General features: G+C 39.6%; 1 protein-coding gene across 2 annotated transcripts in view; it reads right to left on the bottom strand.

Moving 5' to 3' along the window:
* Positions 1-13423, bottom strand: part of LOC135092248 (protein zyg-11 homolog B-like) — a 22019-nt gene extending 8596 nt beyond the window's left edge. The window contains exons 1-5 of one of the 2 annotated variants that reach the window (XM_063990619.1): positions 12320-13423; positions 6973-7104; positions 4084-4945; positions 2927-3067; positions 653-829 (exon numbers count right to left, since the gene is read on the bottom strand). In XM_063990619.1, the coding sequence (XP_063846689.1) occupies positions 653-829; positions 2927-3067; positions 4084-4945; positions 6973-7091 (1299 nt within the window). In that variant the 5' untranslated portion in view covers positions 7092-7104; positions 12320-13423. Of the gene's footprint in view, positions 1-652; positions 830-2926; positions 3068-4083; positions 4946-6972; positions 7105-11654; positions 11677-12319 lie in introns of those variants that run through there. The other variant, XM_063990620.1, reaches the window with a different exon arrangement.
* Between the last annotated feature and the right edge of the window lie 6577 nt (positions 13424-20000).

The raw sequence follows: 20000 nt of genomic DNA on the forward strand, positions 1-20000 counted from the left end.
GCCATCATTTTCCAGCCATCACCTCATAACAAGAGTGTCCACAATGCATGTCACTGTCACTAAGATGCTGAGCCTTTCTACTCTGTCAACAGCCTCACAGGTGTACACACAATCCAGGAGTTTATGTCCCATGGGAGTATCAAAGGGACATTTAACACTGCCAAGTGCTACACACAAGATTACCCAAAGTTGAGCCCATTGCTGTGAGTTACTAACCCACAGAAGCAAAGCTCTCTCTGGGATGCAAATCAGTGCTGTACCCGAGAATCCTCATCACCACTTGGAGAATTACACAAAAAATACACATACAACTATGAGTGAGTGCCTGGTCAAACATCTCCCTTCAGTAGAACACAGACAACAGAGGACACAAAAGTTGGCATATGGTGTGCATGAGGACACCATTCTCACTTCTGGAGCCAACCAGCCACCACCTCCAATACAACAGCATCAAATTACAACATTTAAACATTTATCTACTGCCAATAACAAAAAATCACAAATAATAACATTGAATAATAAAGAGAGATATAAGACCAGCCTTTTTGAAGCCAAGACTTTTCAGGCAAACATCACCTGCTGCTGTGGTGACTACAACACCACAACACAACATAACATGGTGCTGTGGTGACAACACCATTGTACCTTGTACCTGTGCATGGTCAGGGAAGTTGCTCATGGCAGTCAGCGTGGTGTGCACCATGTCCCGCAGGACGTGTGGATGGATCTGCTCCCCGACGCGCCCCTTGGTCAGGTTGTACAGACATGCCGTGCCTGCCAGCTGTATGGCACTCTGGGTGCTGTGGGTGTTCATCACAGGCAGGATCAACTGGAAGAAAAGATCAAGTGTGAGAGGTGTGAACTTGCACAGCAGGCCCTGTAAAGCATGAAGAGATATGGAGGAGGTATGAAGAGGGAAGAGGAATTGGCTTCTTTTTACATGTTTTCACTTTGTTTAACCATTTGTGTTCTATAAATCTTTCACATCCACTTTATTTTTCCCCTTTTCTTCCTTGCAGGTATTCATCTTTCCTTTCACTGCTAGGAATAGCTAGAAGGGGTAATACAATTATGGTAAGACAGGTAATACTATTGTGCTATAGTTTATATTACAAACCCTAACTATTCCTAACACTGCCACACTCTCAGCTTGCCCACAAACTTTCACTCCTCCAAGAATCCTTGCATCAGTGTACAAGAAAAATTAATGTACAAAAACTGCTACATATACATAAAATACAAAAAAAGATACACATACAAAAAATATGCAAAAAAGATAAGAAACTAGATGCCTGAATAACACAAGGATAAACCTTCCAAGGAAATGCTACAACATCTAAGAATGACATAAATAAGAACAGCACATCAGCAAAGACTATGTGCCAATGGAAAGACTGTATAGACACACTTGTATAGCTCAGGCCTTGTAAAAATCATCACAATAAATTTAGTCTTATGTCCTTATTTTTTTCCTGAATGGCATGTGTCTGGAACAAAAGGTGGTGGGGCTGTCACATCCCTATACTCTGTAAAATAGTAAATACACACACACACACACACACACACACACACACACACACACACACACACACACACACACACACACACACACACACAAGACTTAGGTGTAATAGTAAACAACAGGCTATCACCAGCAGACCATATAAATGATAATATAAGACAGTGGCTTCCAACCTTTTCGAATTCTCGCCCCCCTTCATTAAATGACAAGTTCCCTGCGCCCCCTCCACTCTGGTTTAAATACTGCTATTTACTGTCATAGTCGGCACAAGTCAGAGATAAAAAATTATACAATACATAATTATGTATGTATTCCTTAGTTACTTAGTAGCATTTGAAATAATTTATAATTGTATTTAGACAATAACATTTCATAATTTATATCTGAAATGTTTTCTCAATACTTAACCAATTATGTATTCCATCAAAATCAATAATGTTGATATATAATCATCTACTAAATAATTTTTCTACTTTATGAAGTGCCCTTCGTACCCCCTTAGGGGGGTGCGCCCCACAGGTTGGAAACCACTGATATAAGGAATATAGACTACTTGCTGGCAAATATGAGGATAGCATTTAGGTAGACAGATCAGGAAATGATTACGAAAATAATCAGATTTATAAGACCAACACTCAAATTTGCAGCAGTAGTTTGGAATCCACATCTGAGAAAACATGTTGAGAAGATAGAGAAAGTGAAAAGGGCAGGTATAAAACTACCAGACTTATAGGAGCTTTACTATGAGGAAAGGCTTGACAAACATTGGGTGCCAACACAAGAGGAGAGACAAAAACAAGGTGACATGATCAAGATGTACTAATGTGTAAAGGGAAAAGAAAAGATTGATACCATGGATTTTGTGGTGCCAGAATAATCAACACTTTGAGGAAACAGTCTGAAATTGTACAAAAGCGAAGGATGTGAGGAATTACAGTTTTCCTGGCAGACCAATCAGCATGTGGAATGAGTGCAATGAGTGATGAGGTTGTGTGTGCAGCTTTATGATCGAAACTATGGTAATGTTCAAATTGTCATGATCTGTGATATTTTTCTGTCTTCAATGCTTTAATGGTGTTATATAAATGACTTTATGAGTGGAACCAGGGTATACTGTCCAATTTTTAATGCACAAGGGACAAATATTCAAGGGCAAAAACCAAATTCAGAAAAAAGACTAACAAAAAAATGCTTACTAGGAAAAAAACTATAAAAAGTTAGAAAAAATGCCTACCAATATAGGGATAAAAGGCATTTAAACTGGAAAAAAGACCTGCTAATGAAAGATAAAGGCATGCTGATGGAAAAATTAACTTTAAAAGATGGAACATTACAAGCTTGAGTAAATTTTGTAAAAATGCAATTAGGTAACACACACACACACACACACACACACACACACACCTTAATGACATCCGGTCGTGGAGTCTCAAAGTGCGTGGTAAGCATGAATATCTTGTAGAGTATTTTTGGTACGTATTCTATCCTAGTGGGATACCTCCGCAGAGCTTCCACCAGCTGGTCTGCTCGCGCCACACCTGTCACCTGGCCAGGGCAAGTGTATTAATTCTTTCACTGTTATTTGGTACATCTTTCCTTAATTACTAAACACTCTGACACCTTTACTTGTTCTACAGCCACTTTCAGTCATTAAACTGGCTACAAATTGCAAAATCTATTCTTTTTAATCCTCTTCTTTCTTGTAGATGCTTAAAAAGATTTCATGCATTACTTCTGGGGCTGTTAACTGTTTCATATCACAGTGAAAGGGTTGAAGTCATTATACTTGCATACCACTAATGTTTATAAGAAAATTATATGACAAAAACAAGTAACCCATGTCAGCTGATCAGAATTAAGAATCAAAGTCCAGCTAGACGTGGGGAGTCTGAATCACACCTGAAGTATGATAAGAGTAAGGGCTCTGACAAAATAGTGACGGTAGTGATTCTTGTTGGAGAGAGTGGTGATGGTGGGAGGAACATCTCGAAGGAAAGGTTAGTAATGGATTTCTTTAAAAAAATAATAATAATAATAAATAAATAAATAAATAAATAAATAAATAAATAAATAAATAAATAAATAAATAAATAAATAAGTAAATAAATAAAAAAAAAATTAATATATAAATAAATAAATGATCCTTAAAATAAAAGTACTTTAAACAAATGCCAAGGAAATTTCTATCTACAAAGTTAAGGAGGAATGGTGAGACTGGTGGAGAGCAAAAAAACATGTGGGTGGAATAGCACGGGTGAAAGGAGCATCTGCATTTCTAACCCAACATTCATGAAGCCAGAAATCACCTTCAGCCAGCTCAACATGAGGCTTACAACAGAAAAATGACCATGGGCTTCAGAGGGTAAGTCTTGTTACTCAACCAATAATATAACTGATAAAACAATAATAATGTGAGAAGTGGTTGGTGGACAAGAGGTGGCGACTGCAAGGATATGGCAGATCTGGTTCCCTTACAGAGCTCCTAAAATAACCACAATCAGAATAGATGGAAAGACACATGAGCCAAGCCAACGAATAAATGATAATTCAAAACTACTCACTGTAATATTAAATCCATCAAGGAAGACTGTATCAAGACAGAGAGAAGTGAACATGAGGCCGAGGAACTCAAGGTGCGGGTGACCCTTCAGGAACACATACAAGTCCTCTGGCTGGGTCTGGTCCTGCCCTGAGATGTCAAGAGAGCGGAGTTTACACCCAAACGCAGGGTCCCTCAGAAGGCTGGGGACAACAGAGCACGAGGGAATGAGGCGTGCTACTGCATCATGGCTCCCCTTGTTCTCGCTGACATCAAGGTGCACCAGCTCCTTCAGTTCCCTCAGCACGTCTCCGGTCTCCTTGACACGCAAGACCTTAAGGTTGTACATGCTGAGGGAACGCAAGGTATTGGCTCTCACCCGCAGGCACTCCACCGACTCCAGCTCACTGCAGTTTGAGATGTCCAGTGAGGAGAGGTGGTGCAGGTCAGTGCAGATGTTAAGGAGTGCATGTGAAGCCAGCTTGGTGCCACTTACATTGAGCACATGAAGGTTCCTGAGCTTGCTGAGCCCCACATAGAGTCGGGGACACACACTGCCCTTCTGTGAGTGAGTTGAGGAGAAGGAGGAGCCACTAACACTCAGTTCCTGGATGTTATTAAGAGTCCACTCACCAAAACAGCTGATCAGTTCGTCCACAGACACCTTGGACAGGTTTTTCACTTCCACTGAATGTATCTGGTGACTCTTAAGTACCTTGAGTCCCTTGCATGTAACATTATTGGCATTGTGAAGGTTGACCTGGCTGAGCCGAACAGCCACTGGGTCAAATAAAGTCATGCTTAAATCATTGAGCAAACCCTTTCTGTCCAATGTACGGAGAAGCAGATTGGCAACCTTCTGATGAAAAAATGCATTTGAGTCCCTGAAACAAAAAACAAAGTCAGTACTTCCAAAGCAATATCAATTAACAATCACACTGCAGCGCGCGCGCACATGCACACGCACACACACATACACATGCACACACACACACACACACACACACACACACACACACACACACACACACACACACACACACAGGTACAAGATGATGACATTCACCCAGTGGACAGAGTGACACAAGTAATCACCAGCACCACACCAGAAGGATCAATGTGTGGTGCATCATCATACATACACACAATACCATTGCCAGAGGAAGGTTTCCAGTTCTCTATCCTTGCTCTTCCTAGTTACTTTTGATGGCATGCTGGGAATACATTCACATTTATACTCTTATGATGTTGACAACTTTTAATACACACTATTTTCCACTCATGAAATGACACTAGAGAGGAAAAAAAAGAAAAAGAAATAAAGAAATTTAAGATTGCAATTAAATATTTAATAAATGCATAATTCAACTTTCATATAAAATTGTATATATATATATATATATATATATATATATATATATATATATATATATATATATATATATATATATATATATATATATATATATATATATATATATATATATATATATATATATATATATATATATATATATATATACAATTTTATATGAAAGTTGAATTATGCATTTATTAGATATTTAATTGCAATCTTAAATTTCTTTATTTCTTTTCTTTTTTTTCCTCTCTAGTGTCATTTCATGAGTGGAAAATATATATATATATATATATATATATATATATATATATATATATATATATATATATATATATATATATATATATATATATATATATATATATATACACTTATCTTTTATGTCTTATTTCTATCTACCTATATAAAATTGTACTCATATTTATCCTTATCTTTTATGTATTATTTCCATCTATACACCAGGCCAGCAAAGCATCACACACTCACACACACACATGCATCACTCACACTTTCAGCCTCGTCAGCCCCTGGTGGGAAGGAACAGTGTTGTGGGCCACCCTACTACACCCCAGGAGTTTAAGCACTGCACAGCTGATTACATATTTCCACACTAAGGCCCAACAGCATACACAGATAAAAAATTCTCTTTCACATTTTTTTTCTGTATTCCCAAACTACTTCACCACAGAGCAAGCTACAATCATTTTCTCTTTCTTTACTGTATTGGTCAAATTCCTGCAATAACTCTACACATGTCTTTTATCTCCAACAAATCGCTGCTTCTTGGCCTTTCATTTTAAGTTCCCACCTCTCTGCAAGACAAATGAATGAACACAACAAAGCTCTATAGAAACAAAATTCCCTTTAATTTAAATGTTACTTTAATCTCCTAGGACTTCTCCTTCTCTAACTCCACAGCTCTTCTCTGTCCCCATGCTAACTTCCATAACTCAACATTCCACACTAAGGAAACAATTTCTGCCCACCTTTCCCATTCATATCTATACAAAAATAACAACATCTATTTATTTATCTATGTCCCTATCTATCTATATATATTCAACTCCTCACAGCTCTGATCTCTGTAATATTTATTCAGCTTCCTTCTACTAACCAAACCAAGAAATCCTGATAGCAAATTCTGTAGCTTCTCTCAACTACTAAACCTTACTAAAACTCCACTGGCAAATTCTTAGATATTTTGCACACAGATAAGGAAGAGTCGGGTGAATATACAATACGTCTGGCAAGAAAATAAACAAAAATCAACACCTTTATTACTTTACTCTTGCTGACTGCTTCTACATCAAGCCTTGGAAGACTGGGCTTTGTGGGATGTGCACTACTACTGATTCAAGAGACAAGCTACTCATCAAGTTTGAATGGGAGCTGGAGGCATCTCTCTCTCTCTCTCTCTCTCTCTCTCTCTCTCTCTCTCTCTCTCTCTCTCTCTAAGTATGAATGATAAAAAAAATTGTGATATATGTAGTAAAGTTTCTGGGGACAGGCAGGGTGGGGGAGTGGAAGCAGACAAGAGACGTTCACTGTTACCTGAAGTAGAGTTTGTAGGTATCCTCTGTGAGGGAGAACTGTGACGTGCAGACCTCCTTCACGTGGCTGGCAATAAACTCCACTACCAGCTGCTGCAGACTGCCCGGACAGTCTACCATTATGGCATAGTCACTGTAGGAGGAAAAGTAATCAGCTGGGATGAGTGAAAATCAAATCTACTTTTAAGGTAACTTAGAGTCATACAAGTAACTCTTTTGCAAGCTAGGATGGAATCATATAAAGTGGATATTCTCTTCTTTCCTGGATAGTCTACCATTATGGCAGTTGCTGTGGGCAAAGACCACTCAGCAGGGGTGAAAACCAAATGTCTCAAGATTATTTAGTTATACAAGAAGCTGACTCCTTTTTATAAGGTGGAATCCTAATTCATCAAGGAACAAGAGAAAAAGGTAGAAAATAACAATAATATATTATTTTATCTGCATACTGTACGTAATTGCTATACAAGTAATAACCTTTACCAATAAAAATCTTTATAAAGTGCAGTAAGACAGCCAGAATGATGCCCAGAATGATGCAATTCTGCACTCTTCTGAAGATGCAATGTACCTCACAATGTCACAGTACACTACTCTTAACAAGAAATGTAAGGAAACTAAAGATATAAGGAGAAAATTAAAAACACAAACTCAGCATACAAAACACAGCCCAATTTCATTTTTTATAGTTTTCACCTGCATTTCTTATTTATTAATAACATCTCCCATCTTCCCTTGAGATCCTCCCTCCCCCAAACAAACTTTGTGACTGGTGTGAAACTGGATGGATTTGGGGCAGGCCAAACCACTGTAAAAAAAAATAAATCAATAAATAAAAAATCTAGGGAAATTTTCTAGCTTAGTAATGTAATGGTGGGGGACAGCATCCCCCACCCTCACCCCACATGGTTTTAAAGACACCACAAGCAAGCCAAACCTAACCTGACAGAGGGCTACACCTCTCAGCCACCCCTATGGTTTTCGTCTGCACTTCCTCTCAGTCACCCTTACAGTTTTCAAGATACTGTAGCCAAACATACCCTAAAGCAAGGGGTGTGGGGGGCCTGTGCCAATTAAAGGAATAAGAACAAAGTTACAGCTAAAGCCACTCAGTGTATCATAAAACACTGCCCAGTTTCATCCCAAACATTTCCACCTCCTTGCACAGCAGACAGAAAATGCAGAAACTTAAATCATACTACCTCACTGGGCCTTTTGTTTTTTCACTCTTTTTGTTGCCATTAACTAATGCCCCTCATATATAAAAATAAATAAATAAATAAATAAAAAACTACTGTACCTATTCCAGATGACTGCCCATTAACAAGGTTTAGTATGTTTGCTGAACATAAAATCTACATCACTTCCCCCAGCCACATTGCCACATTGCACTGTTGCTCTTCATTCAGTTTTTGCCTTCAAGTCTGCCTCCACAACACATTTAGAGATGTTTTACTCAATTTTGTTCAACCACAATGCACTTCTTACAGCACCTATGACCTCCTTCTATTCTGAAACACTTCTGCCCAACACCACTACTTTCAAAAGACTGTAGTTCAAGTGACACAAGCTTTTAAAAGTGTTTTTTTTAGGATTCTAGTTACGGATTAGCAAGATTTCTACATTATTAAAAGTAGAAATACCCTTGAATACATAGCTAATCATCTCTGTGGCCTAAAAAACTGCTAGTGGTGAGAGAGCACAGCATTTCTGAATATGGCCCCTAGTTTATTTGCACATGGGTTTATAGATGATTGTTGTGCCAAGCCTCAGCATTTTTGGGGTGAATTTCCCAGTTTTTTTTTCTGTTGTACATGCTGTGTTTGTTGTTCTTCACTGGGAGCTGGCAATGCCACATGGAAGCCTCCCGGTGTGTCACCAATCTCTGCAGGGCACAGTGAGTGGTCACAGGGGGAGTGTGGCAGTGAAGGGCCATAACACATCACACAGATGAGAACAAGGTACTGGTTGTGTTGCTGACAAGCCTTAAGGTGCTGTCACATTACCACATTTCTGTCAACTTTCTGAAAACTGACCCACCACACACACACACACACACACACACACACACACACACACACACACACACACACACACACACACACACACACACACACACACACACAGCCATTTGTCTGCACTTTTGTCAACAGTAAACAAACATGGCTCCAGGCACACTCCCTCTCTCTGTACAGCTACATTAACTGTTGCCTGAGAGCCTTTCCCACCCAGTGTGGCAGTATCCTCACTTGCCCAATGTGGTAACATTGCAACAGAGATGCATAACTGGCAACTCATACCAGCAAGCTGCGGGGCAGCCAGCCTGGGACCCTTATTCTCCACAAGTGCCACCCCACTGACATGCAGGCAAGCAGTCGTTGTTCTGCACTTTATTACAAGTTTTGTAAATCTCAGACAAACCAAACAAGTTAAAATAGTGTCCAGCGTGCAGGAGTAGAGAAACAGGGACCTTCCAAAAGTGAAAGTGTAAATGTCCATCGAGTTATGCCAGCCACTGTTTGCTGTTATATATCCACAAGTTAAATGCAACAACATGTGAAATCATGCAATTTAAAATCTATTTATTTATTTTTTTTTTAACAATAAGATTTACTTAGTATATCTTTATTATAGTATTATAAACTTGGATTCTTATTTGACAATAAAAACTGATGACAACTCTCCTCCGAGAAGACGACCACTGACGTGTGACAATGCAGACAGAAAAAAATGATGGAACGAGACAAAAGTTGATTGAAGCCAGAGTTGATGGAAAAATCAGACAGAAAATGTGCTGGTGTGACAGCACCTTTATACTTATACAGGTTAGTCTAGCAGCAGCAGCAGCTGCAGTGCCAGCCAACAGTAGCAGCAGTGCCAGTCAGCAGCCAGCAGCAGTAGCAGTGCCAGCCAGCAGCCAGCAGCAGCAGTGCCAGCCAACAGTAGCAGCAGTGCCAGCTAGCAGCAGCAGCAGTGCCAGCCAGCAACCAGAGAGTTTGCTGCGTTGAGGCATCAGGAGCCACCACTCATCACCAGCCTTCCCCTTTGGTGGTGATGCCTGCCACCCTTCCCTGCCATCCACCACCATCCTTGGCCCACCACACAAGCTTCCTGGTTTTCCTTTCCTCAGTTTAGGCTAGTACTGGGCCTCCCCCCACCACTGTTTCTCACCCAGAGTGGGGGAGGAGAGGAGTGGGCATCCCTTCTCCACCTGGTCAGGGAAGTTAACATCTCCATCCAGGTTCATCTGCTGTTGTGCAGTATTCACAATTCATCAAGTGAAAATTCATCAACCTTACTTCTCACCACCTTGCATGCCCCTATTCTGGGTTGATTTATCTTATTTATCTTCTTTTTTTTTTTTACTATTATTTATTCAACTGTTTAATAATTTGGTATTATTTTATTCTTGCACCAGTCTCAACATGGCTTTTCTTATCCTTCTCATCATATAGAGCTTCCCATTCTGAATAATTTGAATCCCGTAAATACCCATTGCAATTTTTTTATAATGCTGACAGCAAATTTTAAAAACATGTTTTTCTGGGGGAAAGCAACCTCACTCACTCTTATGACAATGCTCGGAAGTGACATACCCACCCATGTGACAGAGAGGCAGGCATTGTTCTTCCCCAGTAAAGGTGCATTAGTTCATGCATGCGTACATCAAATCTGTTGCACAAGCATGAAACAAATAACGGTGATTGGTTCTTTTGTTTGAGAGTGCAGCTGCTGGCCAATTAAAAAATACAGAATTAATGTAGCCAATCATAGCATTTTATTTCAATTTGGGGAGGGAAAAGCAGCTCAATATTTGAATTAGTCTGAGGAAGATGTCTGTCTGCAGTGGATGTCCTCTCAATTATTTACAGCACATCGCCAGATTTTACAAAGATAAATAAGGTAATGACTTTGTATTCATTTCTTACCCTTACCAGTTAGATTACATTAGGTTAGGCTAGTTTGGTTAGATTAGTTTAGTTTAGTTTGGTTAAGTTAGTTTGGTTAGGGTATGTTAGGTTAGGTCAGGTTAGGTTAGGTTAGTTAGGTTAAGGTTAGTTTAGTTAGGTATGATTACTTTAGGTTAGGTTAGATTAGTAAGGTTAGATTATGTTGTTAGGTTACATTAGTTTAGTTAGGTTAGATTACTTTGTTAGGTTAGGTTAGGGTGGTTGTGGTGAGGAACAGCTGGCTGGTGGCCATGGGCAAGTGCCAGCCAGTTCTCTTGGAAGAACATTGACAGCAAGTGTTACTGCTGTGTTACTTATTTGTGAGGACCAAACTATTTTTTTTCTGTTAGATTTTGGGCTATTTAATGTTAATCTGCTTTTTGTTTTCATCACAAAACTTTAGTGTCTGATGGGGGTTGGGGGAAATAAAAATTTTTAAAAATAATGATTCTCCAGAAAACAACATGCAGATTAATTCAAAGCAGGCCAAACTACCAAAAAAATGAATAAATAGTTTCATCCAGAATAAAGAGACTGGTGCAGGAGCAAAAATTTACCAATAATTTGTTATTGTTTTTGTTCTTAAATATGTAACTAAGGTGGGTACTATCCTTTTGGTACAACAATAATAACATTAATAACAAAAAAAACTATAATAACAATTTTATTTCACCATCAGGCATATCTTACAAAATGAAATGAAAGAAAGAAAACTTGAAAACGTGATGCTTACCAACTAAACAACCACCAGCATGCAGTCACTATTAATGGATGCAGTGCGAGTCATTAGGGTTTTTAAGATTGCTGCCATGGTGTTGTGATGCTGACAGTATTCAGTCCATAAGGGAATACTGCCGTCAGGGAAGTGCAGGGTCAGTAAACACCAATAATTATAAAAAGAAATAAAATAAAATAAAACAAATAAACAAATAAATAAATAAATAAATAAATAAATAAATAAATAATAATAAAAACATAATACAGAAGAGTTCTCATCCCAGACTAGGTGAAGCTATGCAACCTTAATATTAACTCACTTCAGTCACGTGGGTTATGCTAAGATTGTTTCAACAGACTACATAAATAATAATAATAATAAAAAAAATAATAAAAAAATTTAAAAAACATTGAAATAACGTTAGCAATTTCCAGTTCATTCACATATGCTAAGCTTACAAGTCCACATAAACCATACAAATGAACACAAATGCTATGATTATTCCAACGGTACCCATACATAACAAATAAACACGATTGAGAAAATAACCGAGAGTAATAAGGTAATACTGAGAGAGTCCTGCGCCCTTCCTTCCTCCCTCACAGGACACAACATACCGCACCAGAGATCCCCTCCTGCCCACCTGCCACCCAAACCTCACCTTTGCAATTAACACTCACCTGGGGAAGTCACAGTCCACCTTGGTCCACCTGCAGCTTTGTGGACACACTAGTCATAAGGGACTCTGTTTTGACAGGCTCAGGACGACTGGAAGCCACACACCGGGCCAGAAACCAAAGCTACAGGATCTAATACTACGTTCTCGCTCCCTCAGGCGCCTTAAAAGGTGGCGTTATTTTGTACTCCTCTCCATCTATCTATCGCAGGTCGTGTGTATAAAGGCACTGCGGTGTAGATTGTAGAGCTGTGTATAAAGGCACTGGTGTTGAGATAAAGGTATTGATGTAACGTTGTATATAAAAGCACTGATGTAAAGATAAAGGTGTGCTCCTCTCCATCTATCTCAGTTCTTGTATTATAAAGGCGCTGGCATCCGATGGTGTAAAGCAGTGTATAAAGGCATTGATGATGTGTATAAAGGCATGGTGTCCAAATGTATATACCAACACCCACCACTTCACACACCGCAGAGCAGATTCAGTGTTACAGACACATCACATACAATATCAGAAACGTTTTGCTGTCTCACCACGACTAATTTCAAAGGCCACAGAGATGATTAGCCGGGTTCTCGAGATTATTTCTCCTGTTAGGAATGTGAAAATCTTGTTCATTTGTCACTAGAACAGTAAAACACATTCTCGGAAACAAGTGTCACTTTAACTACACGCCTTTTTGAATGTGCGGTGGTGCGGGCAGAAGTGCTTTTTTTTTTTTTATCTCCTCAACAGTAAACAAAAGTTGAAAGCAAATATATGCAGAGAGTAATTGACAGGTTTGTCGAGCTGCAGCTCCTTTACAGACATATTGCCAGTAAATCATCAATATCTAGCCGGTGCACAAGATCATTAAACACCCTAAGCTAATGTGCTGTACAGAGCTGGGCACTTGCACAAGCACTTCCACAAACCTCAAACTCCTCAATTGCGGAAGGTCATTTTTTGTTTGCAGATTTGAGTTTGTGGAATAATCCCCGCAAATTTACTGATGTGTTTGCGGAAGTACTTCCGCAAACACAATCATACCCGCAAACCACGTGGTAGAGCAAGCACAAGCTTGTTTTGGATTGCCGAAACTTGCCAAGTCTGAACTGTTAAGTTGGCAACTATGGTCTGACCATTATGAATTGATCGTTTGGGCGTTGTCATTTTCGGGGATTCCCCGACCTGTGGCTCTGCCACACTTACACCAGGACACACCTCATGTCAGGTGCTTCCTACCTCAAAATTAAATGGTGTTGTAGTATATACACTGGTTTTTTTTTTTTTTTTTTTGAAAACACCACAATACTTGACAACGTTTCCACCAAGCATTTTCACTTTTCTATGGGTGACTGAGTGAGGTCAAACGGTCAGACTGACCATGTTAATCCACAGGTCACTTCCTCTCGCACCGTCAGGCAGGATGGAAGCTACCTCTCCCGCTCATTCTCGTCATCTCCACAGCCGAGAACAAGAGTTTATTTACTCTAAGTATTTTTTGGAATAATAATTATTATTATAATAATTATTTTCATAATAATCTAGCGCCAAACATTTACGTATCTTATTCCATAACTAGCGCCCTTTTTTGTCCCAGTTAGCGCCATATTTCAAAATGTTCACTTATGATTTAGCGCGCAGCCTGGGTTGATGTCTTCATTAAGTATAACACAGCTATCCCTAGTCCTGCAGCCGTGGAAAGACTATTCTCCCAAGGGTCAGACATAATGAAGCCAATAAGGGCCAGCCTGACCTCTGAAAACTTTGAGCGTTTGACCTTCATGAAGGACAACATGGACCTGCTCAACACAGAATTACCTCCATTGTTGTTGGAGGACTAAATTGAGCAAGTTGCAACACAGGGCAGTGGAGAATTCGAACCCGGATCCACCAGGTGTTAAGTGGGCCCGGGGTTCGAATCCCCGACTGCCCAGAGATAATAACATTAAAAATTAACATCTATCTATCTATCTATCTATCTATCTATCTATCTACATACCTTAACTTTTTCCACCACGCAGGTGGGTAGCTCAGACAGGGCACAACCTAGCTAACATAACATTAAAATAACATTAAAAATTATAATGATAATGATAACATTCAAAATAAAGTTAATCAACACATTTATCTATTTATCTACATGATAATTGATTTTAAGTTGTTTTAACCGTGTTTTAATACTTTTGTCGTAAAAGATAAAGATATGAAGCAATGGTTGTGGTCTGCGGATTTGTGGTTGTGGAAAAGTAAATGTCAGGAGGTTTGTGGATTTGTGGTTGTGGAAGGTAGGTTGTAGGTCTGCGGACTTGTGGTTTGCAGAAGTGACTTTTAGTTTGCTGCTCCCAGCACTGGCACTGTAACATTATACAATCCCTACAAACATAATCTACATCTATAATAAAAATAATTGTTTACATATATTTATCATGTATAACATTCTCTATGTATTGATATCTATACGAGTAAGTATATAGTACATGAAAAAAAAGCACACACACACACACACACACACACACACGGACAAATATATACTTGAATTGTTGTCATAAGTCACAAGGGACCATTCAATAAAAGTAATAAATAATAATTAAAAAAATCACATCTGAAGTAAAAATGGCTGTACAGAATAACCAGTACACATCAACACACATATGTGCATGTATTTACAACAATAAATAGATATGTCGTAACCCTCCTCCTTACCTTTAAGGGAAGGCAGAGGCTACGCAGGAACTGCACTAATTATTCATATACCAAACACTGCAAGGTTAAATCCAGGTAACCGAGAGTTAAGACCGGAGTTCTCACAGTGGGGTAAGCCACAAACGCAGTTCAGAAACGTTAACACTATTCATTAACCAGTAAGCAACACATCCCAGCGATACACGCAGGCAACCAAAGACCAAAATTCCACCACATATTAAAACATCGAGTGAGCTTTCAATAATCTTGACGTCACTATTCACTTTACTTTAGCAGGATTTTATCGACCAACTCAGGTCATTCAGTAACACATAACACATTAACATGTAAAGACACACATAACATAATCACATAAAACATAATCAAATGTAACATTAAAATATTAGCACTGCATGCGAAGTGCCACAAAAGATATTAAAAACACTCATCAAGATTCAGCATTATATCAAAACATAGAAAACGACATAAAATATATGGTGACCACAGTATACTGGAACAACATATTAAATCGAGACACACAAGGCACTCAGGAAAAATCTTCTAAGTATTACTTACAACCAAGAAGAGGCAGAGAACGACTGGGCCTTAGGCCTGGGTGCCTTGGCGGCAACACACCCTTGGCTTGGCTACGACAGATAAAAGCCTTCAAGAATTATACCCGACACGCAGCCAACACTTTTCGTAGTGCGCCTGAAAACAATGAGTAGAGCTGTCTATACTCTATTCTTTAGTCCTGGCGATGAGGCTCCGCGATGTTCCCTGCCCTGCGACAGAGAATGTCAAACTCCAGAACTAGTAGCGGTGGTGGCGGTGGCGGTGTTAAGTCTACACAGACTCCTTGGTTCATGCCTATTGCATACTCAGGAATCTGTTTCTCACATCCTCTGTATATAACAAAATTCATTGCGTCACTTCTACACTTGTGCCGTAAGTGTGAAGATAAATGCTTTATACCAGTGTCAAGCCGAATTAAATAAATACTCATAAATAATTTCAGTTATATGCACCATTAGAATTGTAGCGTAGCTTTGGCAGTGAGAGTGTCATTCGACTCAAACAAATGTAAGAAAATATCACACTGTGATACTGAAGTGACGTGTTTACCACCAATAGGAGCTTACCTGTTTACGTACACGTGCAGGCCGTATGTTCCTCAACATCCACCGTAGTCTTCCTGTCGTCGCACATCACTTCTCTCTGGACATCATTCGTGGAAGATGGTACACACTCCCCACGTACGTAACATCCATTACAGGCACATCTTTTAACAAGAACCTTATTGCAGCCCTCTTCCACATCGACTTTTACATTCTGATACACTGGTATACAGAGGCTTGCCTGAAACTCTACCATCTCTTTACTATTGTTGAGGTCTACACTGGGGTGGGGCTGTGGGTAATCAGTGTTCTGCTGCTGCTGCTGCTGCTGCGTGATGAATGATACAAACCAGCCGAAAATCATTCCGATAAGGACTCCCACGACCGTGCACGCCACCACGAAACTCTTCACGTTCCTCTGGTTCGCCATCTCCCTACTGGCTAGCGTGCGTCGTCAGCAACCAGACCACGATAGGTATAAATCGTTGTCACTGGCTGCAACGAAATGCTGCAAAAGAAACAGGGCAATAGACAAAGGTCATTCTCCCGAGATGCCACTGCCACTGCTATCCTTAACAGTTGTTTAACTCTTCTAATTAAAGTAGCAAAAGTTTACCTTGAGAGAGAGAGAGAGAGAGAGAGAGAGAGAGAGAGAGAGAGAGAGAGAGAGAGAGAGAGAGAGAGAGAGAGAGAGATGGCAACCTATTACTTGCACAACATTGAGTAGAGAGAGAGAGAGAGAGAGAGAGAGAGAGAGAGAGAGAGAGAGAGAGAGAGAGAGAGAGAGAGAGATGGCAACCTATTACTTGCACAACATTGAGTAGAGAGAGAGAGAGAGAGAGAGAGAGAGAGAGAGAGATGGCAACCTACTACTTGCACAACATTGAGTAGAGAGAGAGAGAGAGAGAGAGAGAGAGAGAGAGAGAGAGAGAGAGAGAGAGAGAGATGGCAACCTATTACTTGCACAACATTGAGTAGAGAGAGAGAGAGAGAGAGAGATGGCAACTATTACTTGCACAACATTGAGTAAAGTCCTTTGTACAGACCGTAATGTTACATCCTTGCTATGCTGAATGAGCTCTTTAATTTATAACGAAGAAATTCATCTATTCTCAGAAGTGAGGGATCAAGTCGTTCCAAGTCCAAGGTATCTTATGGTCAAATGGATTTAACGCCATGATTTAGACTTTAGAAGTTACAGGACGAACGTGCTGTAAGAACTGGTGAGTGGGAGGTAGGGAGGGTGGGAACGGTAGGTGCTGTCATCTTGGTTATACATGAAGGGCTTGATATCAATATTGACAACATTTTTTGTGAAAGGAGTAACTCGCTTCATGTGGCATGTTGAACTGGGTAACAAAACCAGTAAGTTAGGGAACCACTGCTTTAAGGGGAAAGCACAAAAACTATGACTGATGCTATTTTCGCAATAAATTGATCAAATCAAATTAATCCACCCATCCATTTAACTCCCCAACCACAATTCTACGACAGATAAAAACCTTTAAGCATTATACCCGACACGCAGCCAGCCCCTTGTGGCCGAGAGGCAACACACAAGTGACGTGGCGCATGCATCAGCTTGTGTGGGTGTGTGTGGGTGGGTGTGTGTGTGTGTGTGTGTGTGTGTGTGTGTGTGTGTGTGTGTTTGGGGCCCTTACTCAGACTGAAGCAAGTGATTTATAACAAATAGAAGCACGAAGACATGCAATGGTGAATAAGGTTTGGATAATGAATAAATCACAACAACTATAACAACAACAACATCATCATCAACAACAACACACAACCACCACCACCACCACCACCACCACAACAACAACGACAACGATGCCTCCGTGGATGTGTGTGTGTGTGTCTGTGTGTATGTGTACCTTCCTGTACGGAGTCTATACTTAGCTCCAGGAAAACAAAAGGATACACCCGAGTATATATGTGTGTTTAGAAGAATACACATGCGTCTGCACACTTCCTACTCACATTCGGCCACAACCACACACGTCCTAGCCAGCCACGGGTGAGCTTCTTTTCCCTCTTCTCCTCTTTCTCTTTCTCTCTCTCACACACACACACACACACACACACACACACACACACACACACACACACATAGTTCATAGTTCATAGTTTTATTGACCACAACATCTTGCACTTACAGTAATAATTACATAACAATATTAATTTATGAGTCCAACATAACTCAGTACTATAATAAATCTTATTCATTACAGAAAAGAAAACAGGTCACCAATATGACAACTAATGTTACATAACCCTAATACCTAAATATGTCACAAATTGTGGGAATATAAGTTCAAGATTGAGCTTATAATAATGCATAGTCTTGTATTATCAAAGGAGCCACTGAATAGTTCCTGTAGTGTAGAATATGTATATGTGTCACGGATGTGTTGTGAGAGGGGACATTGCTCGATGACATGAACTTCTGTCTGTACTTGTCCGCAGGGACACAGCCGCTCCTCTAGAGGTAGGCGGCCACGCCCCCGTCTTTTCCACCTGCCCACCTCAACTGCTAACCAGTGTGCCGACAGACGAAATCTTGTGAAATTAATTCTTAGGTCTTCTCTGATTCCCTTTTTGCGGGTGTAGATATCATGAACCGATAGACTGGGATTTATTGCTTTGTATGTTACTCTCCTGGAGGAATCTGAGGCAGATATGTCACACTTTAATTTTTCCATAGCAATATGTATATCATTTCTGTCGTCGTTAATTAACTGAGAAATAAAAGATCTTGTATTAAGTCTATTATTAAGAGTGGTTTTAATAGCAAAGATCAAGGGGTCATCATTCATATGCACTCTTTCTTGCCACATCTTTTTAAAAAACTTTCTTTGTCTGCTCAGCACAAGGTCTTTCAGTGGAGGGTAACCCAATTCCACATAACACATGTCATTACAGGTTGTTGTTCTAACACAAAGCAATTGTTTAATACATAAGTTGTAAAGTCTAGTTATAGGCCTCAAATCAGCATTCAGCCAGGATTCACAGCCGTACAGTATGGCTGACATTAGTGCAGCATCAAATATTCTCTTCTTTACAACAAATGGTATGTCATTATTTTTCTTTAAAAAGCAGATGAATTTATTGACATGAGCCATCTTAGTACTGGCATGAACCTTGACAGAAGAAGAGACACAACCATCACAAGTAAATGGGGAACCTAGGTATATATATTGGCTGCATGACTCTACTACTAATTCACCAACCTTCAATGGTTCTTTATCTCTCGTAGTTCCACAAATTACAAAAAACTTAGTCTTTGAAACATTAATTTTCATCCCGTAATTATCACAAAATTGCTTTAAAGTTTCTAGTTTTCTTAACATGCTTGCTCTAGAGGTGGCTAACAGGACTGTGTCGTCCATTAATACCAGTAGATGGAGCCAGGAGAGGAAACCTTCTGGTGCACAACTTTCTTTGACAAGTTTAATTAAGTCATTAACATATAATATAAAGAGGAGGCATGAAGTGGGGGACCCTTGGCGTACACCAATTGTGGCCGATATTACTACTGTGCCAAGAATGCTGTCGGTGACACGGTACATAGCAATCAGTGCAGCCAACATAACTCCACCACAACCAAGTCTCTGTAAAATCTTAAACAAAATTCGTCTAGCTACAAGATCGTAAGCCTGGGAAAAATCGACAAATGTGACAAATAGGGTGTTTTTCTTTTTTTTTTTGCAAAATCAGTTAACAGTCGCAAAGTTACAATATGTTCAGTGCATCCTCGTCCTTTCTGAGCTCCTGCTTGTTCTCTATAAGGAATAAACCAGGCCCGAAGCCTTTCACACAATATTAAATCGTAAACTTTGGTAATGCTATTTAACACAGAGATTCCTCGATAATTTCTAGCTTCCTGCCTATTACCTTTC

This window comes from Scylla paramamosain, chromosome 39, assembly GCF_035594125.1.
Source record: "Scylla paramamosain isolate STU-SP2022 chromosome 39, ASM3559412v1, whole genome shotgun sequence".
Classification (NCBI taxonomy): domain Eukaryota; kingdom Metazoa; phylum Arthropoda; class Malacostraca; order Decapoda; family Portunidae; genus Scylla; species Scylla paramamosain.